The sequence below is a fragment of the Andrographis paniculata genome, unplaced genomic scaffold, assembly GCF_009805555.1.
Source record: "Andrographis paniculata isolate CXL003 unplaced genomic scaffold, ASM980555v1 Contig73END, whole genome shotgun sequence".
In the NCBI taxonomy this organism is placed as follows: Eukaryota; Viridiplantae; Streptophyta; class Magnoliopsida; order Lamiales; family Acanthaceae; genus Andrographis; species Andrographis paniculata.
The window spans coordinates 1,510,500-1,538,024 of record NW_026137610.1 but is presented as its reverse complement, the minus strand read 5'-3'; the positions used below and the strand labels follow the sequence as shown (position 1 = coordinate 1,538,024).

At 35.8% G+C, this 27,525-nt stretch overlaps 5 protein-coding genes and 1 pseudogene across 5 annotated transcripts; 2 read left to right on the top strand and 4 right to left on the bottom strand.

Annotated features, from left to right (window-relative positions):
• Positions 1–264: 264 nt before the first annotated feature.
• LOC127265395 (serine/threonine-protein kinase BSK8-like) lies at positions 265–3,958 on the bottom strand. Its single transcript, XM_051295171.1, has 13 exons — positions 3,851–3,958; positions 3,532–3,615; positions 3,021–3,041; positions 2,751–2,917; positions 2,442–2,674; positions 2,234–2,369; positions 2,018–2,151; positions 1,823–1,928; positions 1,651–1,736; positions 1,347–1,535; positions 1,118–1,270; positions 958–1,038; positions 265–877 (listed from the first exon to the last, which is right to left on the bottom strand). Exons 4-13 carry the CDS (start codon positions 2,833–2,835, stop codon positions 632–634), a joined length of 1,449 nt encoding a protein of 482 aa, XP_051151128.1. The 5' UTR covers positions 2,836–2,917; positions 3,021–3,041; positions 3,532–3,615; positions 3,851–3,958; the 3' UTR covers positions 265–631.
• A 1,120-nt stretch (positions 3,959–5,078) lies between these two features.
• On the top strand, positions 5,079–8,375 carry LOC127265660 (AT-hook motif nuclear-localized protein 5-like). Its single transcript, XM_051295580.1, has 7 exons — positions 5,079–5,184; positions 5,299–5,574; positions 6,203–6,697; positions 7,075–7,142; positions 7,265–7,396; positions 7,595–7,756; positions 7,892–8,375. The coding sequence occupies exons 2-7, from the start codon at positions 5,460–5,462 to the stop codon at positions 8,075–8,077; spliced, it is 1,158 nt and encodes a 385-aa protein (XP_051151537.1). The 5' UTR covers positions 5,079–5,184; positions 5,299–5,459; the 3' UTR covers positions 8,078–8,375.
• Positions 8,376–8,416: 41 nt separating this feature from the next.
• LOC127265662 (probable phospholipid hydroperoxide glutathione peroxidase) lies at positions 8,417–10,163 on the bottom strand. The gene is made up of 6 exons (XM_051295582.1): positions 9,998–10,163; positions 9,635–9,711; positions 9,231–9,292; positions 8,987–9,105; positions 8,720–8,887; positions 8,417–8,641 (listed from the first exon to the last, which is right to left on the bottom strand). The coding sequence occupies exons 1-6, from the start codon at positions 10,046–10,048 to the stop codon at positions 8,609–8,611; spliced, it is 510 nt and encodes a 169-aa protein (XP_051151539.1). The 5' UTR covers positions 10,049–10,163; the 3' UTR covers positions 8,417–8,608.
• A 187-nt stretch (positions 10,164–10,350) lies between these two features.
• LOC127265663 (xyloglucan-specific galacturonosyltransferase 1-like) lies at positions 10,351–12,483 on the bottom strand (annotated as a pseudogene).
• Positions 12,484–12,602: 119 nt separating this feature from the next.
• On the top strand, positions 12,603–14,099 carry LOC127265661 (glutathione S-transferase T1-like). The gene is made up of 7 exons (XM_051295581.1): positions 12,603–12,764; positions 12,839–12,912; positions 12,997–13,057; positions 13,170–13,220; positions 13,295–13,374; positions 13,446–13,651; positions 13,723–14,099. Exons 1-7 carry the CDS (start codon positions 12,700–12,702, stop codon positions 13,888–13,890), a joined length of 705 nt encoding a protein of 234 aa, XP_051151538.1. The 5' UTR covers positions 12,603–12,699; the 3' UTR covers positions 13,891–14,099.
• On the bottom strand, positions 14,091–19,720 carry LOC127265659 (MND1-interacting protein 1-like). Its single transcript, XM_051295579.1, has 3 exons — positions 19,581–19,720; positions 17,753–19,491; positions 14,091–14,896 (listed from the first exon to the last, which is right to left on the bottom strand). The coding sequence occupies exons 2-3, from the start codon at positions 19,439–19,441 to the stop codon at positions 14,381–14,383; spliced, it is 2,205 nt and encodes a 734-aa protein (XP_051151536.1). The 5' UTR covers positions 19,442–19,491; positions 19,581–19,720; the 3' UTR covers positions 14,091–14,380.
• Between the last annotated feature and the right edge of the window lie 7,805 nt (positions 19,721–27,525).

Below are 27,525 nucleotides of genomic sequence, written 5' to 3'. Positions count from 1 at the left end.
TTGTCCAAAGCGTTGAATCCGAGGTGTAGAAATGAGAAGCCTGTAATGGCCCAGAACGACAAGTACAGCCACGCCGGAATCTCCATGGATGGACCTCGAATTGAGAAACAAACACCTCCAATATATGTAAGAAAAATGATTAATTCAAGAAATTTACAAAGCTGAAGAAGTAAACGGGAGCAGGTTAAGCGATGGCTGACTAAATAAAAATTCACAATTTGAGCAATTTATTCAAACTTGTCTCTAACTTATCCCCCTGCAGACTATGAAATCGATCACAAGCAATTTCAGCAATGGAAGAAAATAAATTATCCACACAGCAACCAAGAACTGGAAAAGAGTCGATGAGCAAAGCAATAAAACATCACTGTACATTATTCATAAGAACATGGCAGATCTCCTCCAGCTTCCCATCACCATCGCGACGAGCCACCGGATTGATCGAGAGCAACCGAGCGCAATGGCGCCGGTTGTAACGCTCAAGATCGTAAGAGAAATCAACCACAATTATTCGCTGGAATGCATGCAGGTATCGAAGTTTTTGATGTCTATATGATCGGGATATATATATATCTATACTTTCGCTGTAACTTTTTCTATACTGAAATCCCGGCTCGCGAGATCTCAGACCTCAAGGAATCGGGCGCCTCTTTTCCTCGAGTATGTAGCCTTCTTTAAGAGCGACATGAGCCTCATTCTCCCTTCCTAAAGCAAAAAGCGCCACGGCTTGTAAGTACGAAGCTATGTGCCAGACGGGGGATACAACCTGTGCTTGAACTGCATCGTTGAGCGCCTGCTGCGGCATGTCACTTATCAGATACGAGAAACTGCGCCGAGCAAATACAGTCGCAGAGTCCACAGTGCCAACATTGATAAACTGCCATGGAAACATTGCTTCGTCAGAAAGCTGCGATAATTATGAATGTTTTTATAGGAAGAGTCGCGTTTCGATCTTACCTGTGTATAACATTTGATTGCAGCTTCGAAATCTTTGTGCCGGAAGGCCAAGTCGCCCCTTTTCTTCGAGCTCAGTGTTGCCTGCGTTCGATTCGCACATATTTGAAAAGGAAGCTGTAGGGGATCGATCATTTTTAACAGATATTGATCCGAAACAAACCTCAGTTACAGTCCCCTCGTCATCTTTGTACCCGAGTTCTTCCAGCATTTCATGTATGGCAGTTAAATCCATAGTTAAAAAAGCTTCGCCGAGGGGCGAGAGAGCCATGGCATCTCCACCGCAGGGAAAGCCCATCAGTTCACGAGACGAAATCTGAAAATGAAAATGCAAACTGTGATTTTAACGACTAATGAAAATTAATCACAACTCTATATCGACGCAAGCAAACCTCGGTTTCCCTTTGAATAGGGATTAATGCAGTAACTAATGATTTAGGACTCGGCCTCTCGCGCGGTTCATACTGCAAACACCTCGAAGCGAGGCGCACAAACTCAGTGTCATCGTCGTTGGTAAATTGACCTTCCAACCCGGAATCCACGAGCATTTGAATTTTCCGGCTTCTTATCAGATCAAGAGCCTGCACGAACCATACAAACACATACGGTTAGATCACATCTACACGAAAAAAAGGCTTAAAATTTACATCGACAAGTTACTACAAACACTTTCGAAAAGAGTTTCGGCGAAATTACATGACTTGGTGGAATGTGTTTTCCACTGAAGAGATCAAGTAGAAGAGTGCCAAAGCTGTATATAACACTTTCCGGAGTAACTCTTCCTGCAAAAACCCGAAGTTGAAAAAATAAGTCGACAATCTCAGGAAATGAAGATAAACAGATCCACGGCGCGTAAATAAAACGATACCAGTTCGAAGATATTCAGGAGGAGTGAATGCTAGGTTGGTGCTGTAGCTCTTTCCGTCCCTACTGTTCTTCATCAATCCAAAGCACGACAGTCGGGGGTTGCCTTCCTGCAATATCATCAGTGTTCACACGATGTTTCGGAAATTGATACGACAAGTCGCTAAGGTTAAAATGCTCTCGACGCTTAGCCACTTACAGCATCAAAGACGATTCTGTATGAATGCAGATCATGATAAAGCGCGCGCCCCTTGCTTGTGCAAAAGTCTAAAGCTTGCGCGACATAATAAGCAACCCTTAGCCTCATCGACCACTTCATCTCGTGCGAATCCCCTAAATCGAAACGACAAATACAGATCACATAAAGCGAAAAGCTTATCACGTAGCCATGATTGCAAACGTGCGGATAACTCACAGTGAAAGAGATGTTTCGCGAGAGTATCATTCGGCATAAATTCAGCAACCAGTAGCCTTTCCTCGCCTTCGCTGCAGCCGCCAAGTAAATTCGCCAGTTTGTAGCTCCTGAGCTGGCCGACAGCTTTGGCTTCCTCCTGAAATCGATTACGAGTTACGTAATGTAAAAGAGTTACGATATTAATGGACTATACGACAAAAAAATGCACCATGAACTGGCGGCCATCGGGCCAGGCAGATATGTTGAAGCGTTTCACGGCAATCAACTCTTGATCATCCAGTTTTCCCTTATAAACGATGTTTGGCGCTTTCTCCCCATGTTCGGAGATTATGTTCTCCTCAGAAAAGCCACATGTAGCAACGCTGAGTTGCTCGAGAGAAAATTCACGAAACGCTGGCAAATCAATGACTTCGCTTTTGTCGTCCTGTTCTGCTTCGAACGCTACAAAGTTAAGTTTTAATGTTAGCATTTCATCGAGAAAAAGGCGATCTAAAATACAGATGATTATTCAACCTACCTGGGGTTTCGACTTGTTGAGTCGGTCCGTTGTCCTCGGCGACAGTAGAGCAACACCCTGTGAACTTGGAACTTCGGCAACCCATTGCGAAACGACGACTAGTCACTAAAAGACACGCGGCTTTAAACTTCTAGAATGTCGGAACCACGACTTCCCCTGCTCAAAAACTATCCAACCGACGTCACAAACTATACGTCAACAAACAACATTTAATTATAACGGAATCTAAACGACAAACTCCCACGATCCCCGCGCGCCTCGGTAGCTTACCGTTACTCGAAAGCGATCTACCTGTCATCCCGAAAAATGCATTAGTTAAACTCTTATGTATGTAACTAAATATGGAAACTTCGATTCTTTGTCGATCCTTAACGCGGACAAACAGAATATAGTAAACTTTAAACCAACATTAAAATCTCCGGAAAAAGAAAGACAACATCAAAAATATCATATGATGCATCAAATCCAGCATCAGAAGTTTTCCAATTAACATCAAACACTTGCAAAAATGGATGAAGAAGCATCAAAGTTGCTGCAAAAAAATAGCTTACTCTGCAGCTCCTTAAAAGAAGCAAAAAAAGACAAAACAGGTAATGCAAATATCTTAACTAAGCAAGATTAGACAAAAAAAGGTTAGTTAGTCAGACGACAAACCCACACTTAAACTAAAAATAGCAACACATTCAGACAATAATAGTTCTCCTCTACAAACATCCCAAATTCATAAACTAATGAATGATTATTCGATTCGAAGCCAGAATTTGGACATGGAGAAAGCTACCTTCACCAAAGATTCAAATCCAGGTCAACTGCGAATCCACGTTCCAAGCTTCAAAGTTTTCCGGCAAACTTTCCCTTTCCGCCACTGCAACATGAACTCGGTTCAGTAACTTCAGCTCATCAAAACGAAACAACAATATCCGAACCTCGGAAACACGAAAATCTTACAATACCCTAATTCCCCAAAATAAACCAAAAGATGCCCATTTCAGACCACACACAGAGAAAACTAATTCCCTACGAAAAATAGCCAAATAAAAAACGGCAAAAAGAACGATATCAGGAAATTTGGTAAATATGTAGCAGCAGGAGAAAAGAACCTTAAAGAAGGTTTCAGGCGAGCTCGATTTGGTTCAAAGCACGGTTGGATGGAGAGTTCTTGATGCTATCGATTGCATTGTGTGTCTATTTATTTTTGCATATGCATGTGTAGGTTTGGCTTCCAGGATCAACCACGAAATTATTTCAGTGGGTGAGTAGCGAGCGAAGTCACTGAATGTGCATACGTATGTATATACATAATCAATAAAATAAAATAAAATAAATAATAATAATAATAGTAATAATAAACTAAAGATGCATTTTAGTGTTAATGTAATAGGAGTATTTTTGGTTTGTTATTTCCACCGACATGTAACGCACTATTGTATCTTTTTCTCCTTACTTTTTACGCAATTTACGATCGAAAACAGTTGCATTAATATCAATAGCATCATGGCTACATTTCGATAAGTAGACTAAGTTATATGATAAAATTTGACATATTTTCGACATATCCGATGTTTAATTAATAATGTATGATAATAATCTCCCATGATCTAAACAATTTGGTGATCATGATTGAGAATTAATTAATTGCAACATCCTTTTTGGGATTCAAGAAATAGAAATAATGACAGTAGTAATGTTGTTAAGTCATTTTCAAAAGTGGGATTATCAAATGTCGTTTAAACTTAATCTGTTTTCGTCATTACCTCCTAATCCAAAGCCCCGATTGTCACAATCAAACAAATCTTTCAATCTATAAAAGAAATAAAAAATGTGAAAAGAAAATATAATTTTCTCATCATCCCTGACCCCTCAACCGATGGTGAAATAAAATAAAAAAATATGCTAGATCTGGGCCGTTGATCTTCAACGGATCGGGTGGTTTCTTGACACGTCAGATACACGTGGCAGATTATTCCTACACCTACGCGAACGTATTCTTCGTGATCTACGCCGATCTAAATCAACGGTCAGATCAGCCTGCGATGCAAACGATGGTTGCGTGCGTCATACAATTGGTTTTGGGCCGGGTCTCTATATTGGGCCGGTTTTATTTAAATCCATTTTAAAATAAGGCCCAAATATTTGCTTAGTAACAAACAGCCCATATAAATTATTGCACGCAGATTCGGAAAAATAAAAATCCAATCTTTGATGTTTGAATTTTTACAACGATCAAAATACTGGAGCAATAGAAAGATGATAGCTACTTGTATGTATAGTACTCTCTGTGTATGTATATATATGACGCCAGAATCAGCGACACTTTTTGACTCTGTGACTTCCTGCAGGCTTCTTTAATGCATTCCCAGTGACTACTTTCAAAAGCAAAACCGATCACAAGACTATACAGTACAGCTTTTATTTTGCTGGTTTTTAATTCAAGGTGTACTTCAATTTCAACTTCAATTTCAATTTCAATTAATCTCATTCATATTTTGAACGAATCGTTAATTCAAAGGAAACCCCAGAAACCTCTTAATTAAAAAATTTATTACAGGGAAAGCTTGAGCTAGATGTAATGGAAGTGTGTGATTGTTTAAGATGAGGATCAGTGGTGTAGGAAATATGCTGCTAAGAACAGCTATGGCGGTTGAAAGGGACGTGTTGGTACTTACTGGGGTGCACCCAACTGTACCCCAATGTCTTTAAAGGTGATCGATGGTTCGGATCGGATCAAGAATCCTTACAGCAGCAGGGAAGGGAACACCTCATCGATCTCTCTTCCTGACTAAAACCCTTCAAACCCTAATAAATAATTGCGTCGAAGAAAAGGGTATTCCTCCTCTGCTGCTTTAATTCAAAAGCTTTTAAATTTTTCCTATTTCATTCACTTTTGTCTTTGCCCTCTTCCCGAGTCTTCTCTCCTCTTTTTCCCAATCTCCTCCTCTTCCTCCTCGTCTTTCTGTTCCCTCCTCCATTTTTCTTTCGCATTCTCTGAATCTAGGGTTTTGCACCATTGCAGCTCCGTACCCCGTTTTGGTTTTCTTGATTGTTGTTGAAGTTGGGGGTGATTTGCACTGGAATTCTGGGTGATTTTGTAGCTATGGATTCTCCGCATTTTCAATTTAAACTTTGACGTGTGTTCTTGGGAGTTCGTTTCTGTAGAATTTCGGTACTTTTTAGCTTCCTCCGTTCTTGCTCGAGTTTCGGAGTGGTGTCAAGAAAACTTTTTTTTTTTTTCAGAAAAAAGAAATAAAAAATCGTGACACTTCACCAGTTGCGATTTTCCTCCCGGCGTTTCTAGTTCTGAGTTAGAAATCATTTGGCTGTTTCGTTAGGGTTTTATTGGAACTTCTTCGGCGTTTCAGATTACTACCCTACATCGAATTTTGGACAGAAAGCGTTGTGCTTTCACTCTAAAATACTCAGAAACTGTTGATCTCTCTACTCTTCGATTTCAGCTAGTAAATTAATGGATGGGAGAGAGGGAATGGCAATGCCAAGTTCATACTACCTCCACAGGGGAGGGATTGGCGGGTCCGGAGGTCCAGGACCTGGCCACAACATCCACGGCGCGGGCGGAAGCTCAGCCTCTGGTCCTTCCGGCATGATCCACACATCCCCTGTTTTCAAGACGCTCTCGAACCCTAACATCCCAGTTCAATCCAGCGTAGGTGCTGCAAGCGGATCTTTCCATGTCGAGGATCCATCCCCCAATTTTCCACACGGCATGAGCATGGCCGTCGTCTCCAGTGCAGCACAGAGCGCAGAGCAGCCAGTAAAGAAGAAGAGAGGCAGACCTCGAAAATATGGCCCTGATGGATCCAACATGTCCTTGGGGCTGTCCCCCACGCCTCCCTCCAAGCCATCCAGCGCCGTCGTGGTGACCCCCGGCGAAAGGGCTCGGAGAGGCCGCCCGCCGGGGACTGGCTGGAAGCAGAAGCTCGCTCCACTTGGTAATTAAAAGAAAATATATATATATATTTTTCTTGTTTGGTAGTGGAATCTTATTACATGCTTCTTTCCTTTGGTGTTATGTGTTTGTTGCTTGATATGATTCAACCCTCAGGAAGGTTAAATCCAGTTTCTCAAATGGATCTGTTTGTTGGATTTTTCTTGCTATGGTTTATGGAACTATCTGCTTTAGTGGTTTATTATTCTACAATAGTTTTGATTTGTGCATTTTTGGGTTTCTTTTTAGTTACCTAAAAGGAGAAGTATTTCTTTTCTTTCTTTCACTTTTCTGGATTTCATATTTGATTACATGCAGCATATTAAGTTTTCCACAAGTTTTGTGCCCACCTGACTATTTGTTTCTTACATTATTTACAAGGTGAATGGATGAACAGCTCTGCTGGAGTAGCCTTTGCGCCTCATGTTCTGCACATTGGAGTTGGAGAGGTATTTTCCATCACTGTGTTACCGAGAAACCAGTTTTATGAAGAAATTCCTAGGTGATGTTTGGATGCAATAAATAGTTTACACATAGGGTGCCAAGAATATCTAATTGTTATTCTACGCAGGATGTTGCTGCAAAGATACTTGCATTTGCGCGACAGAGGCCAAGAGCTCTGTGTATCATGTCGGGTAATGGATCGGTTTCTGCAGTGACGCTACGCCATCCAACAGCTTCCGGTAGCATTGTCACATACGAGGTTATGATTTTTCTTACCATTAATCCTGTTGAAGTGAGTTCTGCAATTTAACCAAGATTACATATTTCTGAATATCTTATATCGCCTTTCACGACAAAGTTGGAATTTTGTTGAGTTGATGTAAATGGTGTTTTGTGTTCGGAAACTCTTATAAACTCGCTTAGCGTTCCAACTGATTTGGCTTGTTTTCTCTTTTAGGGGCGTTTTGAGATACTGTGCTTGTCGGGCTCTTACTTAGTTGCTGAAACAGGCAGTCCTCGCGACCGGACTGGTGGTATAAGCATTTCAGTCTGTAGCCCTGATGGACATATAATTGGCGGCGCAATAGGCGGGAGGCTCATTGCAGCAAATCCCGTGCAGGTTCATATTCACCTATTGTTTCGCCAACCGGGAAACTCAGGCTTTGTTTATATCGATATTTTTTGAACTTCTAGCACTGTTCATCAATAGTATTTGATCTTTTACTATTTCTAAAATCCGTGATTGATTCCGCAGGTTGTGGGCTGCAGTTTTGTGTATGGCGGAACAAAGGGAAAGACTAAAGCCGGATCGGAAATAAAAGATGAGAAGTCTCCAAATCCTATTACTGTAGCTTCTACACATGGTTATAATCCTAATTCTGGAGCAAGTATGTGGCCACCCGGACACCGGCCGGAAGACATTGACCTGACCAGTGGATGAGATTCCGGTGATCTTTGCTGCACCTTTCGCTGCCATTGTACATATGCGGGGTTGTACATTTGGTCGATCAACTCTTGACTCAGAACTCGCTGACCCTGCAATGATGTAGATGATGGTTGCGCGACTAAAAGAAGCCTGTTGTGTTAGGTTGTAGGAGAATTTATGGTGGTAAGGTATCGATCTTTAGTAGCGTTGTCTTCGTTCCTGATGTAACCATTAACTTGTTCGAAAGTGCAGATCCTATTGACATGAATTTGAACATGGATTTATCTATTACAAACATGTTGGTGACTTTTCATATGGATGAGCAAATGCTGTGTGCGAAATAGGTAGCAGTCATTCAATACAATAAACACTGAATCATCATCATCATCATCATCGGGGCAACCATGAGTTACAGTGTGTGCACAAGTCAAGACATCGACATCATTAAACATGGGTGCGATGAAACTAGACAGATCTTCCATCCCTTGGAGGGATGGTTATTTCAAGATTGACAACAAACAGAAAACCTCTGAAAGTTTCTCATTTTCATGCCTTCTCCATTAGCTTCTTAATATCCTTCTGCAAAAGAGTGAAATGGAGAAATCTTAGCTTCCTTGTAGAACTGAGTTAATATATGTTATCGATTGGCTGTTTTACCTCGATGCTTAGGGGACTCGTTGTGGGCGCATATCGATCCACGACCTGACCCTCTTTATCAACAAGAAATTTGGAGAAGTTCCATTTTATGTTGTCTCCAAAAAGGCCACCTTTGACTGACTTCATGTATTTGTATATAGGCGCAGCATTGGAGCCGTTCACATCAACCTGCTTTGTAAAAACATGATCCACTGCTAAGAAAAACCATTCAAAGTTGCTAGTAAAAAGGTAAGCAGAAGAATAGGCAATAAGCTTAACAAATCCCACCTTGTCAAATACCGGATACTCGGCCTTAAACCTGGTACACACGAAGTTCTGTATTTCTTCATTAGTGCCCGGCTCTTGCGAGCCGAACTGATTGCAGGGGAATGCCAATATCTCCAATCCTGTGCGATTAGAAACATAGAAATGATCATTGTTTGGTCTACCAAACAATCTAGCTAATTTGATTTTCTGGGTTTACCTTGGAGATAAAACAAACTAACATAAACTAAATCTGAGGCATTCATACCTTGATCCTTGTATTTCTGATACAATTGTGTCAGCTCAGTGTAATTTGAATTGGTGAGGCCACTGCAGCATAAAGTATGAAAACATAATTAACATTAGAGCTAACAAAAAGAGTCGACAATGAGAATTAGGTAGCATAAACCACAAACAGGGCTTCCAATTAGCAAACTCAAGTTGAGAATGAGACAAATAAAACTGTGATATAACATAGGAAGCCGAAGATAAAACCATCTTCATTTTTACAGCTTGCCATTTTTTCACAGCCACAAACAGTTCTTCTCATCAACAAAGATGCCATGGATTGAAAATTTGATCTTAGATTTCACTACAAGATCATCAATGGACAAGGAAGCATGAAGCAACAAGAACAAGTGCTATTTTCATGGAGGACAAGGAAAAACAAACCACTGCGACGCAACGTTGACAATCAGCAGGACCTTGCCCTTGTAAGTCCCCAGATTAACATCATTCCCCTTAGCATCCTGCAATAAACAAGTTTTACAGTAAAAAGAACACCATCGGAGGCATGGAGTACCAAAAAATATGCCCTAGTTTACACCGACAAAAATCCCCCCCTTTATGATATAGGTTCCATTTTTCAGCTTTAGCCTGATTATAATCCACGACAAACACTGGTTCGAAGCAACGATGAATTAAGCACAAAAAACGATTCAATTCAACAAACAGAAGGCCTAGTGCACAAGCAAACCACGCGTATGAAGAAGAAAGCGTTGACCGACATTTGAGAAAACCTAAAAGAAGGAATACCTTAACCGTAAATTCGTGAATCGATTGAGGTTTGCTGGATTCGCTGGCCATCCTGTAAACCAAAAATCACCAGAGGCTTCCTTCAAACGCAGAAAAATTGCAGCTTTGATCAGAGGAGATGGATTCGCTTTAGAAGTAAGCTACGGATCAGATGGAATTCCGGTTGCCACACATCTATATATATATATATTCTTTAGAGTGCAGAGAAAGATAACGATTGTGACAGAAAACGAAAGAAGTCATCGTTATTGATTGTATACGTGGCGGGACTACAACCGCCATGCCCGGTCTTCTCCTTCCCCCCTGTTCTTTTATTTAATTTTTTTTTACATCCTACGTGGCACTGTGGGATATCTGAGGCTGCAATAAATTCTAGATATAGAAAGAGCTCTAATCTTGTAAATCACAAATTATCAATAATGTTTAAGTTTACATTTGATTCAATCTGCTGACTCTTTGAAGCAAGCTGTTGATGGCTATTGAAAATGCATCGTGAAACTTGTCCAACTTGGAATTCAAATCTCCATACAACAATCCAGGCAGCAATTCATAAACAACGTATCTTCTCATGTTCTCCCTCTCCCTGTCCGAGATTTTCGACAGCCTGTCAACAATGTAGACATTCCCGCTTCTTACCTCCTCTTTATCCACGAAAACTGAATACCTGTCGTGTTCCTTCGGGAGGTACCGCGGATACTGATAGTAAGCTGTGAAGGGATCAAAGATCACCGGAATGCACCCAGAAATCAGCGAATCGAAAACCGATTTCCGGGTGGGGCTGTCGCCCGGCGTCTGCAGGCAGAAATCAGATTCCAGGAACGTCCCGACAATCGATTCCGGCGGATCGCATTCTCCTGCCGTGCAGTTCAGAAACTTGCATTCCGCATTTTCCGGCGAGGTGCACTGCTCGATCAGCCCCGATCTGATGCTGCCCGGAGAACCAGGCCTCGCCACGGCGAAGCTCACCAGGCTTCTCCTCTCCGATTTCATGACCTGAACCTGCCACGCGACAACATCCTCGTCCGTCCGAGGATGGAAGAAGGTGGGATGAGGAACCCCGACGTCGTTCATGTGCCAATGTTAAACATTAAAATGCGAAGCTTACACACTAGATTAAAAACACATAAAGACAAATAAATGCTGAGAGATTTTTGTGTTGAATTATGCAATTGAACTCTTTGAAGATACGATGTACCAAATATACCCGGTAGAGAGAATTAATACAAAAAAAAAATAGAAACAAATTCGAAACTGACACAATACCGATAATAAATAAACTGATGATAAATATAAAAAATAAATTTTGATGTTATGTTGCTTAAAGGCTGGCGTTCGATTAAAAGCTTGACGGGATTCTGCATCTCCCTCAGCTCCAACAGCCTGTTTCCCCAAGACGACCCGTCGGGCCTCCTGAAATCCCACGAAATCTTCCCCAGTACAAAGGCATGGTCCTTCCCGAGGTTTCTGTACCAGGAGGGCTGCGATCGGAGCCATCCGAGGAGGTCCAGGCCCATGGAGTCCCTGACAGTGTTGGAGACGTTCTTGAAGTTCCATCTCAGGGCATCGAGCCCGCCGTAGTACGGCACGTAGAAAAGCTGGGCTTCGGCCTGGTCGTGGACCCGACAAGGATGCCTCAGGGCACGTTCGTGGAAGATGGGCTCGAGGGCGTACTGGTGCGTGTTGTACCAGCCTCTGCCGAGCTTCTTATCCTCTATCGTCTTCCCCATAGCTTCGTTGCTCAGGAACTTGCATAAGTCCAGCCATGGAATCATCTCCCCGCACTGAGCCAGCAGCTCTTTGTTGAACTTTTCCGGCAGGTCGTACACTTAGATTTTTCCTTCATTGCATGACTCGGGCCCGGGCCCACGAGAGTTGCACTTCCAGCTGCGCCTCCACATCCCTGAACGCAGTTTCCATTTCTTCGTCGCCATTGGCGGCTGTAGGAGCTGATTCAGCTGAACCTCGGAGAATGCCGGGAGCTGATGTGGAAGAAGAAGACGAAACGGGGAGCTGGAAACTGGGCTGAGTTCCGGCGGAGAGGCAGTAGAGGTTTGTGAGCTTTCTGGAAGACACGCAGACATGGACGACGTTGCCGGAAATGACAGTGGTGGAAGAAGACCATATGTAGATCACAGTCAGCACGAAGACTGCTGCCGGAATTCGGAACAGAATTCTTGCCGGGAAGAAGCCGCCCTTGATTTTCTTGGACCTCTTTCTGTACACAGAAACAGCCATTTTCGATCGAAAAACGATATGTAATGAGAAGCTTTTTATAGAGGCGTAGATTTGGTTCGAACGACATGGGAGCACGTTGTGGAGAAACTGGTCTACAAATGAGATTTCTTCCTGTTCACAGCTGAATCGGTACAAAAAAAAAGTAGTTGACAACTGAGAGTCGAATACATTTGTCTGTTCATTGCATAATGAAAGGGATTGGGTCAACGGGACTGATGATGTCGAAAATCTAGTGATTAAGTCTCCAATTAAGGGTTAAATAATCGAATATGGAATTTAATAATGATTAAAAAACATGATTATCAATCGTATGTGGACTTTTGCCACTTTTAGGATCTGGTTCTTACGCCGACGGCATAATTGAGATATTAATAATTTATTGGCAGCCATTAGTAGGTCAGCGATCCTTATCACTTAGATCTAAACAAAAACCTTCTGCTGGTCTGGAGAACTGAAGGAAGCTAAAAATGTCCCTCAAGCTGTACGTTGATCGGATTTCTCAGCCTTCCCGTGCACTTGTCATCTTCTGCAAGTAAGTTCGAATCTTGTTTTATCTTTACCATGTTAACATCTTCGATTTATTTAGAATCGATGATGGGTTTGAAGGGTGAATGGGATCGAGTTTGAGGAGGTAAAAATTGATCTCACCAAGAAGCAGCATCACAGCCCTGAATATGCAGGTTCGAGTTTGTTGCATCGTATTTTATCGATTCATGTTTGACCTTGTCCTGTCCTGAGATGCTTTCCATTTTTACTGTCGTCAGAAATAAACCCTATGAAACAAGTTCCAGCCATTGTGCACGATGACCTGAAGCTATTTGAGAGGTTCTATATTCTGTTCTGATCTGCAGACAGATCAGATCACTGAATGCCCATTTTTTCTTAATCTGTAGTTAGTTTCTTCTACATGTCCTAATGAACGTTTTCTTGCCTGCAGTCATACAATACTCGGCTACCTTGCTTCTGCATTTCCGGTTGCGGATCACTGGTAATTCGATTTTCATGCTTTTTTCCAATTTAGATTCTTCTGAATCAGTTTTGTAACAACTCCCTGTTCTGTAGGTATCCATCCGACATTCGGAAAAGGGCCAAGGTCCAATTGGTGCTGGATTGGCACCACTCGAATCTTCGCCGTGGTTCAGGTCATTACACCATGAAGTTCTTTGTCTGAAGATTGATCGTTGTATCTTACTGAAAGTTCTGTTCTTTTCAGTCAGTTACATCTTTAACACGCTTATCGCGCTAGCTGTCGGTGCGCCCATCAACCTCAGCGCGGCAGCTAAAGGCGAAAAGCTGATGTTGGCATCATTCACAACTATCGAATCCTTCTGGCTTGAGGAAGACAAGCCTTTCTTGCATGGGAGTGCTCAACCATCCATAGCTGATCTCTCCCTAGTCTGCGAAATCATGCAGCTCGAGGTAAAACCAACACCAGCAACCGACTCTGCATTATGTTGCCGCAAACTTAAAGTGCCTATTTCTTCTTGTAGTTTGCCGAAGAGAGCGAGCGCGAGCGCTTACTGGGGCCTCACAAAAGAATCTTGAAGTGGATCGAGGACACAAAGACGGCAACTGCGCCTTATTTCGACGAAGTTCACGCAGTAATAGCACCAATCAGAGAGAAGCTGCAGGGACTGAAAGCTCAGTTGGGGAAGTAGGGGAGGATGTCACAGCAATCATATGACATATATATATAGACAATACATGCTCGGATGGCACGAACAACGGGCAGTTAGATTTCCTCCTTTTGTCCATCGCCTGTGATCCGATAGAATGTATGTTGATGCACTTTGCTATGTAAGCTAATGACTAAAAAAGACAATATATGAATGCTTCATAAGGTAATAAATCATATAGATGTTCTAAATCCAGGTAACCCCATAGGATATCCATACTATAATGTCTGAAATAGCAGTCAGCTTCTCAAAATAAAGGTAGTTTCTCTTCGGCATACACACAACATCGGGGTACATAACATATGGGAAAGTATGTCCTATACGGAGCAAACGGGGAAGCTGGAAGCCCGTTTGTAGGTTTTATTTATATACTAACAAACATGAAGTCTCTAAAATAAAGGAAGTTCATGTATCTTCCAGCAAAGAGGGGGGGTTCTGGGACATACCTTTTTGTTCATTTCTGGATATATGCCTAAGAGGAGGCGCCATAGACTCGAATCCTTTGTTCAATTGGAACCCGGCAGTATGGACATGCTGCTTTACCTTTTTTGCCATAGTTGTCATTACAGTTTGCGCATATGACTTGATGGGTACAAGGAAGGAACACCACTGAGACTTCATCTTTCCTGCAAAGAATGCAATCCCTGTCACTGCTGACCTTCTTTTCTTGAGAGTTCTCCAACTGATCAAGTTCATGTAGCAGCCTCGCAATGCTTTCTCCTTGCTGGGGTATGCCATTGGCATTTGCAGTCCAGACTTGATCGGATTGGTTTTCCGCCTGTGCCTGTGCGGATTCTTTGAGGCGAGCATATTCTTGTTCAAGACGCTGGAGATCATCTTTGTGGCGCTGGAAATTTATTTCTATCTTCAGGCGCACCGCCTCGAGCCTTCTTTTGTTATTGACTTCAGAAGCTTCTTTAAGGCGTTGTTCCTCCTCCAACTGTGCAAGAGCCTGTTCTTTATTCTTCTGTTCTTGCCTGTACTTTGCCTTTTCATTGGAAGTTCAGAAACACAATTATTTTCTAGCTTCATATTTAGAATGATAAAGTAAAAAACGAAAATTGTGCAGGAGCATAAATGAAAGATAGGAATAAGGGAACAATAACAAGTCAATGTTGCAATGGCAGATGAAAAAGACATTGGCACAAGATAATAACAGTTACAAGTAACATATTAATGCAGTCTTTGCTGCTGAAGAGTTGCTGCAATTGTACATTAGAACAGGAACTGGCAATAAGAAAACAGTAGTTAAAAAGTAAATGCATAGTTAACTAGAGTTTAACGGCTAACAGAAAGTGACAACAGTTTTAACATGGTTCAAGACTAAGCTTGCAATAATACAGGATAAAAATAAAGAACCAAAAGTATGCACTTCCACATGTTGCGCAATTCTCACCGGCTAGAATTACGAATACTAATCATTAAGTATTGCATAGTCTGCTCATCCAGAAACAAAAAAAATATATATATAGTACACAGATGAACCGAGTGAGAATAAAGATGGCAATGATTTGAAATGATCTGCATGAACAATATCGACTCTCTGAGAATTAAGGAAAAAGGTAGGCAACTGGTCAAATGTAGAAAACACCATAATTGGAAATAATTTAACTCAGAAAACATAACCATTAATAATCAGCTAAGTGTTCTTTCTAAGATCTCCCTATGAGGTCATTAAAAGTAATCTCAGGTCTATAGTTATAAAAAGGAAAGCCATTGAGGTGTTATGTATGGCGAGGGTCAAATCAAGAGGCGCGCCAAAGAACCTCTGCACTTTTGCCCCAAACTCAAAGGCACATGCAATGACTTTTTTTTAGCTTATAATTGTTTTCCCACTTCCAAAATGTTATTGTTTTCAAAATATGCAATTCAAACATCTTGTGGAAGAATATCACAAATATATATTAATTGCACATATATATATAAATATGTGTGTTAATTTCATATTAAAACTTATGGTGTTGGCCATTTGTCATTTACAACTATGCTCAGGTCCACTATACAAGGAAAGTAAATTAACAAATAAAATCAAAACATGCAATTCAAACATCTTGTGGGAGGATATCACAATACACACACACACACACACATATATATATATATGTATTAATTGCATTTATATTTGTATATTAATACTTACGCTGTTGGGCCGTTCGTCATTTCTAACTATGCTCCGATCCACTATGGAAAGGAAGTCAACAAATAAAGCCCTAAGTACACTTTCAACTTCAAGTAATTGAGAATAATTAATTAAATTAAAAGGGAGTTTCAAAAAGTTCAAAAGGTTTCATCTATATGCCACTATACAAAATGATTTAATTCTTAAGAGAATAAGGTTCATTTTTGTCAAAAATGCATTAAGACCAGTTAAATAAATCTCTCAGAATATTTGGCTAAGTTTAGACCGAGAGTTTTGGAGTACTGAAAAAATTTAAGAATAACAAAAGATTAGTATTTGATGTCATATTTTGTGAGAGAAAAAATATATTTAATGTTATATTTTTTTGAAATTTTACTATAAATAGATATTGTCAAAAGTTCCAAAAGCGTATGTGTAAACAAAGTGTTGATCATAGTCATGTTCGATCATAGTTATAAAAGGTGTGCAATGATTCGGCTGTAGTGCCATTGTGTATGGCGAGGCATGCACCAAACCTTATAGTTTTATGTTTTTTTTTTCCTTGTATTTCTAAAAACACTTTAAATATATAGTTTTAGTAAATAAATATTATGATTTTTAATGTGTTTTTTGTATTAAAATTGTGTGTGTTTCCCCCTAGGGTATTTCTAGCATTGAACTAAGTAGTATGACATCAAATGGAAAAGATTTACAGTGGAACTATACTATACTGCCGAGTATCTAATAACAATGTACAGTGTAAATATTATAATAAGACTTTAAAATGAGACCTCACAAGATTCAAATGTTTTATGGGAGGATTTTGCAAAGCATATATGTATTGATTCTACATATATCCGCATATTAGTTATATATTAATGCTTATTGTCGCATACAATCATGCACCACGTCGCACACCATTTTCAAAAATGATCTTGATGAGCTGTATGCCACTGAGCTAAATAAATGTTTTATGGGAAGGGGAACTGTTCTTTGATCAAGTCTTACTGTCTTAACTAGCAAACATAAAATCTAGAACCTGTACATACTGCATATAGAACGTGTCGGCGCAGAGAGTACACGTGTGCTACATGTTTTATTGGCCACGCGCCACACAGACGTAATAATAAATGAAGATTCATTAACTATACACCGGATACCTGATGTCATGCGGATTTGGTCGTATTGATAACATAACAACAACAGAAACCTATTCTTAAAGATCAGATATTCACAATAAGACATATAAAGAATTTATCCGATCGCATTTATGGATGCACTGATAAAGTAGGCGAAATATGGCAAAGTATAATAATAAGCAGAAAGCAACTCAAGTAGATATTCAAATAAGACATAAAGAATTTATGTGATCTCCGGCAGATTTGGTCATATTGATAACAGAACACACCGAAACTTATTCTCAAAGATCAGACATTCACAATAAGACAAAGAATTTATGTGATTGCATTTATGGATGGAATGATAAAGTAGGCGAAATATGGCAAAGTAGAATAATCAGCAGAAAGCAAAGGCAGAATTGGTCGTATTGATAACGGAACAAACCAAAACCTATTCTCATAGATCAGATATTCACAATAAGACATATAAAGAATTTAATAAAGCATATAAGACATATAAAGCATTTACGGATTGAATGACAAAGTAGGCGAAATATAGCAAAGTAGAATAATAAGCAGAAAGCAACTCAACTAAAAAATCACATACCTCCATTTTCTTAGTGGCCGCCTCAGTTTGAGCTAACTCCCGCTGCAACTCTGCAAGCTTCTGTTTCTCACTTGCAATGTCTTCCTGCATTTTACTTTTCTGCTTTTCCCATGCCAAAAGCTTCTTAAGACATTTTTTCTCCCTCTTTGCCACTTCCAAACAGGTAGCAACTGACTCAGATGCACTTAATTTAGATGCCTCCATTTCCGCTCGAATTTCAGCATTCTCAATCTCAAGCTTCCTAACAGCAGCATTAGCTCGGTCTACTCGAGTATTTGCAATCCTCAGCGCATTTTCCATCTCAGCAATCCTCTTTGCAGAAGTCTCTTCAAGGGCTTGTTTCCCTTTTCTAAGTCGCTGCGTCTCCTCTCTCTCCATTCTCAACGTCTTAAGTTCGGTCAAATCATGACTAAGTTTTCTTGCAGCTTGCATTGCCTTCTGATGGGCCCATTCTTTACGTTCTTTAACCTGTTTATCTAATTCCCTTAACTGATGGATCAAAGTCAAAATCATTTCATCTTTCTGATCTGCAGATGCTTGTTCTAGATTCTCATCAAGATTCAATTCCCGAAACTTACTCATCACTGAATTTACTACATCTTGCTTCTTCACATTATGGGATTCCTTTCCATGCCCCACTGAAACAGCAGCAGGTGTTCCATGCTGATCAGGTGAATTCCCAACAGACAAGGAACTCGGACAAGCCTGTGATTGGCTGTTAAACTTCTTTGAATTCGCCTTAAATCCTGCCGCAAACATGGCAACATTCCTCTTTAATAGATCCTTCATTGATGGACTAATGTTAAATCTCTTCGGACATTCAATCTCCCTCTGTAGAGTCATTTCCGATGCATATGAGAGGAATCCATTCGCCCCACTCATTGGGAACTCAGATGTCCCACTGTTACCAAACCCCCAGCCACCATGAAACCGACACATTGATGGAGCAACACCAACAGGCCCCCCACTAGTAATACCGCCCTCCTGGCTCCCGGAATCACTTGTAGAGGCACCCCCAGACCCACTCCCACTCCCACCACCATTTGGGGATGGAAGAACAGGAATTTCCATGACACTCGCACGGCCAACATGTAGATCACTCATAAGCAGGCACCACATAGCATCCCCCCTGCTCAAATGAGGCTTAACTTGTTGCAACAAGCATACCATTCCTTGAAGTGAGTACTCCTCCAGCTGCTTCAAGTCGGAAAATGATGGATTGGGTTCCTCATTACTCCCTCCACCATCGCCACTGCTATTCAGATAAGCCAAAGAATTATGCAAGATATTAGTCAAGACATCCATTCCACCATAACAATGCCCATTCCTCAAAATGGCCTTCAAGGCCACCTCCTCACTGTAACCTAGTCCAATAAGCTTATTTATAGCCTCAGTATATAAAAATTCCAAGTTCTTCAGCAATATCTCCTCTAACTGTTCCTCGGTGCAGTAACCCCACCCATTATCATCAAACACGGCATTCGGGTCCGTATCAGACACTGACGCTGGGTTCTGAGAGAACAAACTAAGAGAAGGCTGGGGATTTTTAGTGTTGTTTCCAATTTTAGTACTCCCGGAATTTTCCAGATTAACATTGTTGTTTGCACTTGAGGATCGATCGGATTCCGGTTTCACCGCCCGGCTCCTCCGATTAGCTCGGATATGCTTCTCTCTAGCAGAACCCGCCATCTCACGAGATTTCCCAATTCGATCGATAAAATCAACCGAGAACAGGAACACTATCAAACCACCGAAAATCAAAACGATCAATGAAGCTACACATAAACAAGCATGGACATATGCAAAGAAAGTAGAGAACGGGACTTACCGATCAAGCGATGATTCCCATCTAGGGCTTGATTGAAGGAATAAATAGAAATTCACAGAGATTTTTTTTTGTGTTGGCGGTGCAGTGAATGGAAGAAATGGTTCAGGAGGAGGTGGGTATTATATGGAGCTGCCGCCTGCCGAAAGACCGTACACTGTTTTGGATCCAAACCAGGGTCGGGTTGTTCCTTTTCTGCTTGTGACCTGTTTGGATAAAGATCTTTTTTAGGGCGTATTTGCTTTTTATTTTTAATTTAAAATATTTTTACAATATCAATCATATAAAAATAATAATATTTTATAATAAAATTATTATTTTTAAATTTAAAGTATGAATTTATTTTTTTATTTTAGATAAATATATTTATTTATGTTAGATAAAAAAATTATATTGATAATATAAAAAAATAATATTTTTTTCGAATTATTAACATAATAAAATATGATATTTTTGTAATAATATTTATGCAGAATCATTTAAAAATATGATAGGAACAAACCCTATGTATTATATAACTATAATATTATATTTTTTTTTATAGTATTAATTAAAAGTTTATTGAATTTTTTTTATTGAATTAATACTTTCAAATTTTGGAATATCTAGAATTTTTTAAAAAAATTAATATTTTATATGGTATTTTATGTAAGTATAAAAAGTTTAAAAATAATTTTTTTAATTATTTAATATTATCAAAATTTTAAAATGTATCTAGAGCATCAATTTTTTTCTTTTATTTTTTGACAATATTTATTTAAGTTCTGATTATATATTTTCAACATTACTTTCCTAAGGAGTGTGTAAATTATTTTAAAATTTAGAGGTATTCAGTATAGATTTTTAAATTTTTTTTAAAATTTTGAGCTATTTAACAATCTATATAAAGTCGATGAATTTTAATGAAAAATTATGAAAATTTTGTATAGAATAAAATTCCCACAGAAATTTTAATGAATTCTTAAAATTATTATTATTATTATACTTTTATAAAATAAAATTTAATATTAATAAATAATATATAATTATGAATGCAATCGACTCTTCTCATGAAGTATTATAATCATATCATGAGTTACATAACAATGATATATTTTCTATTTTTAATGCTATATAACAATTTATACATTTTTATTTTAAGTACAACATAATAAATCATAGCATATTTAATCAATATAAATCAACTTAATTAAGTAGGTAACATTTAACTTTATAAATAATGTATGACCTATTCAAAAAAAATTTATTTTTATATATTTAAATATATAAATATATTTTATCTATTTTTAAAACTCTACGGATATGTTTGTTTTGTGTTATGGTTTAAAAAATTATTTTTTATATGAATTATAAAGAATTGTATAGATAATATAAAAATAATAAGAATATACTATATTAATTTTTTTAAAAAATATATTTGAAAATTTTGGATAAAAAAAAAGCTCACATCTTTTGTAAAATTAGTTTATATTAATTATAAATAAATAACAATATTTTTTTATTTATTTTGTATTATTGACGTTTGTTGGTTTAGTGTTTTAATTTAGTGTATATTTATAGGATTATAGTAATATTTTTTAGTGAGTAAAAACAAATTAGAAAATGGGATGTGCTTGATTTGTATTTAATTTTATATAAAAAATTAATATATTTTTTATTAAATTTTTTTTATAGATATTATATAATAGATACAAAATTAACAAAAAAAAAAAAAACCAACATATTCACAATTTAATTTTAGGAATTATATAGTTATATAAAAAAAATTGAGTTGGGTTGTCATATGTAATGGATCAAGCCCATTCACTCCATCATCATCATCATTATCATTATTATTATTATCACTGTGATTATTCACTTACATGATATAAAAATGTAAAATCTTTTAAATAAAATATTAGAGTGTGTTTGATTTTTGATTTGATTTTGAAAGTTGATTATATTTTGATATAATATTTTGCTAGAAAAATACTTTTTATATCACACATCTTTGTTCATATTGTCCTTTTAATTAGGCTTATATTTAATTTAATCTTAATCTAAATCCAATACATTGGACATAAAACATGAAACAAGAAAATAATATGTTCTTTTATTGCAAAATATACGGATTGAATAATGTAAAAATTGAATTTTAGAAAGAAAACAAACCAATTCTTATTTTCTAAACCTAACTTGCAATATGTTTTTTCTTTTATATATATATATATATATATATAATTTGCATGAAAAATATTAGTTTTAAATAGTAAAAAATAAAATATATACAATCTTTATTTTCGTTTGTATTTTATATGTAAATAGTTGTTACATGTGATATTTGTAAAAATAAAATATCATTATATTTTTATAGGGATTTGCATTAATTAAATATTAATATTGAGATATTTTACATATTCAGTTTTAAATTTAATAGATTTATATTTAAATTTGAGTCTATGTATTGCCTGTATATAGTTTCTTATTTTTTTTTATAATCAATAACGTAATCTCATTTTTTTTTAATGCATTGCATTTTTTATTTTGCTATTTTAAGGTATAATAATAGTTATAATAGTTGATATTGAATTTGTTTGTCCAAACAAATTTTTAGAATTACAATTTTCAATATATATTTTTTTTAAAAGAAAAAGAATTAACATTCAATTGAAAATATCATTTCTTTCTATCGCAAATCAATATAAATCAATTTAACTTAGTTAGCAAATGTAAGTACATATACACATACGAAGCGGACCAATGTTGCCGTTGTCGCAATAAGATTGCGGATCGGCATTTGGATGTCTGTCTGTACATTTTGTTTGACAACATTGTTCATTGCAAACTCCTGTGCCGCATGGACCTAAAATTTCTGTACACGTCCCTGCCCCTGCTAAAATTCTCGTAGATCTTTCACCCATGTTCAAATCCGCTAACAAAATAAAAAATAAAAAGTTATTCATTATAATGGAAATAAATTTTAAGAAAATATTACAATTATATATATATATATATATATTTACCTGAGGCAAGAAAAAATAATACGAGGATTGAGCAAGTGTGTTTGATCATTTCCATCTTCACTTTTTAATTAGCAGAGAAAATGTTCTGAAAAATTAAGGTGGATATTGTGTAGAGTTTGAGTGTATATATATAGGTGTCATATTTGATTTGATTTGATTTATTTTCAAATTAATGAAATCCATAATCTTTATAGAATTCTCGTGTCATTTATGTAGCAAATCTTACATGATTTGATTAATTCCTTTTTTGGATTATAAAATTAATCCCTAATTTGTATGATTGGAAAATTTGATTTAATTCATTTCTCCATTATAGAATTAATGTTTATTTCTAATTTAATTAATTTCTCCATTATATCATAAATAATAAGTTAACATAATTATTTTTCTAATTTAATTAATTTCTCCCTTAATCATTACATATTGAGCATCAACCTTTGTAAGCACTTCACAAAAAAATAAAATAAATTAAAAAAAGTAAGAAAATGTGAAAAAAAAAACATAAAAATTGCATATATTATTTCATTAAATGCAAATAAATTACATTTCTATGTCTAACAATTGTAGGTACAAACACACAATCTTTCTGGAAAAAGAGTCTGGCAAAATGCTACTGGATTTTTGCCTAAATGTTTTGTAGTGCATTTGTTTATGCAACATTTTAAATCGCACGAATCGCTGCATCGACCGAAACCTTCTTGACATACGCCATCGACTTTTGGGATTGTTGAATTTAATTGAGCCGTATCGAAATTTTCGATTGCTTGTACCATGTTGTTAACTGCAAATTCGGGAAAAAAAATAAAAAAATAAAAAAAAAACTTAAAATCAATATGGCTTTATATCAAAATTCTATTAATTAAAAAAAATAAAATGAAAGGCTTAAAAGAATGAAATTAATTCACCTCATACAAGAATTAGGATGAACATAATGCAAACTGGTTTCATTGCATTCATTTTTATTTTTATTTTTATTTATTTTTTATTTTTATTTTTATTTTGAATGATACGAGCATTATATAGTAATATATTTGGGACCAAATTCTACTTACTGAACAAAAAATAATGAAGAAGTTACTAAATAAATAAAATCAAATAAAATCAAAACTAATACTTGCAATATATTTATGGATTGCTTATCATTTTATAAATAAAATTGTACATTTTTATATAATAAATGTTGCTAAGATCTATATAACCTGAATGCACCCTTATATTTTATGCATAATTTATATGTAATAGTCCTTAATTTAGGTATGATTACATATGTAATTACATTAAATCATGTAAATATACGAATGTATTACAGAATTTGCACATATTGTAAGTAATCATGAAAATTGTGTTAATTAGATCTGCAAAAATAATTTCCCAATTTAATTAATATTTTTTGATTATTTTAATTATTTTTTTTAACTATTTTTAATAACTTTATCGATAATTCGATATATATTAGAAATATAAATATATTTTATATTTTAGGAATAAGTCATTTAAATGTATGACAATATTCATCGAGTAGATTAAAAATAAAATAACAGTTTCTTCGAAAACAATTTTGATTCAATCAAAGTAAAGATTATTTGCTCTACAAATGAGCATAATACATTATTTCTTTTCCGTGTCTTTCATTTTATTTTTACGATTACAATCATAGTAACAAGTGCATAGTCTAATAGGAAATAAATTTTCACAAACTGCGTGTGGATTGTCGAATGCATGCCTCGTCGCACATTTATTTTCGCAACATGTTTGGTCGCATATTTTTTCGCCACAAACACCTAAATTTTCTGTACACTGTTGATCCCGCTTGGAAGACCAATTATCCGGTGCCGCTAAATCGTCATTTTCCGCCATTTGCGCTATATCTAATACTACAAACCACACATTATCGAAACATAAAAAAAAAATCAATACATATTTATTATCATAAAAAATTAAAAAATTCTGATTAGGAAAACAAATTAAAAACTTACCTGCTGAGGCAAGAATGAGTATGAACATAAGTATATGAGATGGTTTGATTGTATCCATTTTATTTATTTATCTTTTGTACAATAGTTTTTCAAATTGAATTATAGTTTGATGTTGCAATTCTCCATTGCTGAGAATATATTTATAGGTAAAAGATTTGTACAGAGATACAATGTTTAACTTAATTATTATTATTATTTTTTAATTAAGTAATATATCAATTTAATTTTCTATTTATATTACTGAAAAATTATAGTTTCAAATTTATATTTATACATATTTGATTACTTTATGTAATTCTTTATCTAAATGTTAATTTTCTTATTTCGTTGTTGTCCATACAAATTAATAGATTAGAATAGATATTTAGTTTAATACTTTCTCCGTCCCATGTAATATGAGCATGTCAATGTAGATACGAGAATTTAAAATTAAAATTAAAATTAAAAAAATTATAAAATTTAAAATGAGATTAAAATGTACAATTATATTTCCAAAAAAGAAAAGACAAATCATGTGGAACGAACGAAAATAAAAAATAGGAACAAATTATGTGGGACGGAACAAGTATTTGAGAATGACTTATTTATTGAATAAGACGTTTTGTAAAATATACCGAAAAAAATATATAATTTTTTAATTCAAAGTAATGCCAAAAATTTAAATGGTATATCGTAAGGAATAAACTTCTATGTCTACCATAACAAAAATTTTACTAATCAAAAGAAGATTCCAAAAATAACTTAACAAATTTTCAAACAGCCAAACAAATTAACCATTGCTTACTCAATTGTCTCTAAGGTGCAATATTGCTACAACTTAATCAACAATGCAATACTCAATATATGAGAATATCACACAAGAACAAACTGATGCGTTGTGAACAGTGGCGGAGCCACGCAGGGGCTCGGGGGGTCCCAAGCCGTCGTCCCCGCCGTTACGTTGACTATATTATTTGTTATATATGGTGTGTTTATTTAGAGAGGTTTTGAGAATTTTGAGTTGAATTTGAATATTGATGTTTCTTTTGTATTTAGGTTTGGTTAAAAGTTTGGAAAGTTTTGATACGATTGATTCGACAAGTAATAAATATAATAATATAAATATGTATTAATTTGTATAATTTAATTATAAATTTATATTATATGTACATATATACATTTATAATTTTTATATATCTGTATTATAAAAAAAAATAAAATTATTCACTATAAAATTACATATATATTGTATATATTTTATTAAATTATACATATTATAAAAATTTAAATTTACATTTATAATTTCAATAAATAAATAAAACATGTGCAGTAAAAGAGGCTCGGTTTGGCGCCTAAACCCGGTCAACAGTGGTCATACAGTAGTTTTGACCAAAACTACACTGAAGAAACACACTCATAGATCATTTGTCCGTTTAAAATAAATATTTCTACCATCAATTTCGTTCAAAATAATAAAAATTACTTATTTTTCAACCTCAATGAAGCCTTTAATTAGCCCATTCGGCGGAACAAGTTTAGCTCCGCCACTGATGGGAAGCTCAAGTTGGAATTAAGAAGATATTATGATTTAGTTTGTTGCCATTTTGCTTGATCTCACGTGTATAAGTTAGGTTCATAGTTTATTTTGACTATTGGGGAATCGCTTTTTGTAAATTCTCTTTCTTTTAACTTATTTTTTAAGGCTTCAATAATACGCAATTCTAATTCTTTAAAAATATATATATAATTTACCGTCACAAAAAATATTACATCATTAAATTGCTATGCAAACACAGACTGAACACACCATACATGAAGCACTAATTAGCTAATCAAACATATTTATTTCCTTCAATATATTAAAATTTAACATACAATTTTTTGTCATCAAATTCCAATTCTTCTTCCATCTATCTATTATTTTCTGAAATTATTGATTTCTTGAGCTAGTAAATTTAAATACAGACGTGGTTGCATACACACAATCTAATTGCTCCAATACTATTACAACATCCCTCTGGATCTTCGAATTCGTGCTTTATACCGCAGTTTCTTTTGCAACATTCCTCGTCGCAACTTTGTAGACTGCATACGCCAATACCTTCTTCGCATCGTTTAGCCGTCACTTTTTGCGCCATGTCGCCAACTGCAATACATTACCAACACTGCTCAACATGGATATATGAATGTATTATCAAAGTTTAAAAATTATATGTATATATACTAATTATCAATGTTTACATTAATGCTTCATGATTAATCTAATCAATAAAATTTAAATAGTTGCCTACCTAATCTCCAGAGGTGCATATAGAAAAAATTTCTACTTAAAAGAGTCAACTAATCCATTGCTGTTGAAGGGTTAAGGGTATATTTCCACTTTGGGTGTAGGGAATTTGTAATTTGTTTGGATGTAGTTTGATAATATAATAGTCACAGTTTTAATTGAAAAAGAATTTTGATTTTATGCAAACATGGAGTATTTAATTAAAGTGATGTTTTGAAATAAAAATTGAGCTTTTATTTATTTAACATTTTAAATAAAAAGATGAGTATTTGATTCTATAATTTTACATAGGAGAACATAATGGAAGGCTATTATTTATTTATTTTTATTTTTATTTTTTTACAAAATATCGTGTATATATATATCCAATAATGTTTTTATCCAAAAATTACGATATGGATTTAAGTTTACCTGATTATTTGTTTGATGTCCCATTTTTAAGAATGGCAAAGTTTGATCAGATGAGTGGATTTTATTTGCTATCATACATCACAATGGATTTTGAAGTTTTACGACATTTTAAAACTTATATTCATTAAGACTTTATTAAATCATGTTGAAAAATAGATATGTAATAAATTAAAATAAAGTCAAGTATAAAATAAACCAAAACACCTATAAGTGTTTTTTTTTTTTTTTTCACAAAACAATATATATATTCGACACTTTAAAATATCTAAAAAAGAATAGGCTTTACAGTACAC

Excerpts from the sequence above, each read along its gene's own strand:
- LOC127265395 (XM_051295171.1), bottom strand. The coding sequence starts at position 2,835 with ATGGGTTGCCGAAGTTCCAAGTTCACAGGGTGTTGCTCTACTGTCGCC. Across the intron at positions 1,737-1,822 it reads TCCTGAATATCTTCGAACTG|GAAGAGTTACTCCGGAAAGT; the intron begins GTATCGTTTTAT and ends GGGTTTTTGCAG. Across the intron at positions 1,039-1,117 it reads ACGAGGGGACTGTAACTGAG|GCAACACTGAGCTCGAAGAA; the intron begins GTTTGTTTCGGA and ends AATCGAACGCAG.
- LOC127265660 (XM_051295580.1), top strand. The coding sequence starts at position 5,460 with ATGGTTCGGATCGGATCAAGAATCCTTACAGCAGCAGGGAAGGGAACA. Across the intron at positions 5,575-6,202 it reads TAATTGCGTCGAAGAAAAGG|CTAGTAAATTAATGGATGGG; the intron begins GTATTCCTCCTC and ends CTTCGATTTCAG. Across the intron at positions 7,397-7,594 it reads GTAGCATTGTCACATACGAG|GGGCGTTTTGAGATACTGTG; the intron begins GTTATGATTTTT and ends TTTCTCTTTTAG.
- LOC127265662 (XM_051295582.1), bottom strand. The coding sequence starts at position 10,048 with ATGGCCAGCGAATCCAGCAAACCTCAATCGATTCACGAATTTACGGTT. Across the intron at positions 9,712-9,997 it reads TTCACGAATTTACGGTTAAG|GATGCTAAGGGGAATGATGT; the intron begins GTATTCCTTCTT and ends TGTTTATTGCAG. Across the intron at positions 9,293-9,634 it reads GTCAACGTTGCGTCGCAGTG|TGGCCTCACCAATTCAAATT; the intron begins GTTTGTTTTTCC and ends TTTATGCTGCAG.
- LOC127265661 (XM_051295581.1), top strand. The coding sequence starts at position 12,700 with ATGTCCCTCAAGCTGTACGTTGATCGGATTTCTCAGCCTTCCCGTGCA. Across the intron at positions 12,913-12,996 it reads TCACAGCCCTGAATATGCAG|AAATAAACCCTATGAAACAA; the intron begins GTTCGAGTTTGT and ends TACTGTCGTCAG. Across the intron at positions 13,375-13,445 it reads GAATCTTCGCCGTGGTTCAG|TCAGTTACATCTTTAACACG; the intron begins GTCATTACACCA and ends TGTTCTTTTCAG.
- LOC127265659 (XM_051295579.1), bottom strand. The coding sequence starts at position 19,441 with ATGGCGGGTTCTGCTAGAGAGAAGCATATCCGAGCTAATCGGAGGAGC. Across the intron at positions 14,897-17,752 it reads CGGCCACTAAGAAAATGGAG|GCAAAGTACAGGCAAGAACA; the intron begins GTATGTGATTTT and ends TCCAATGAAAAG.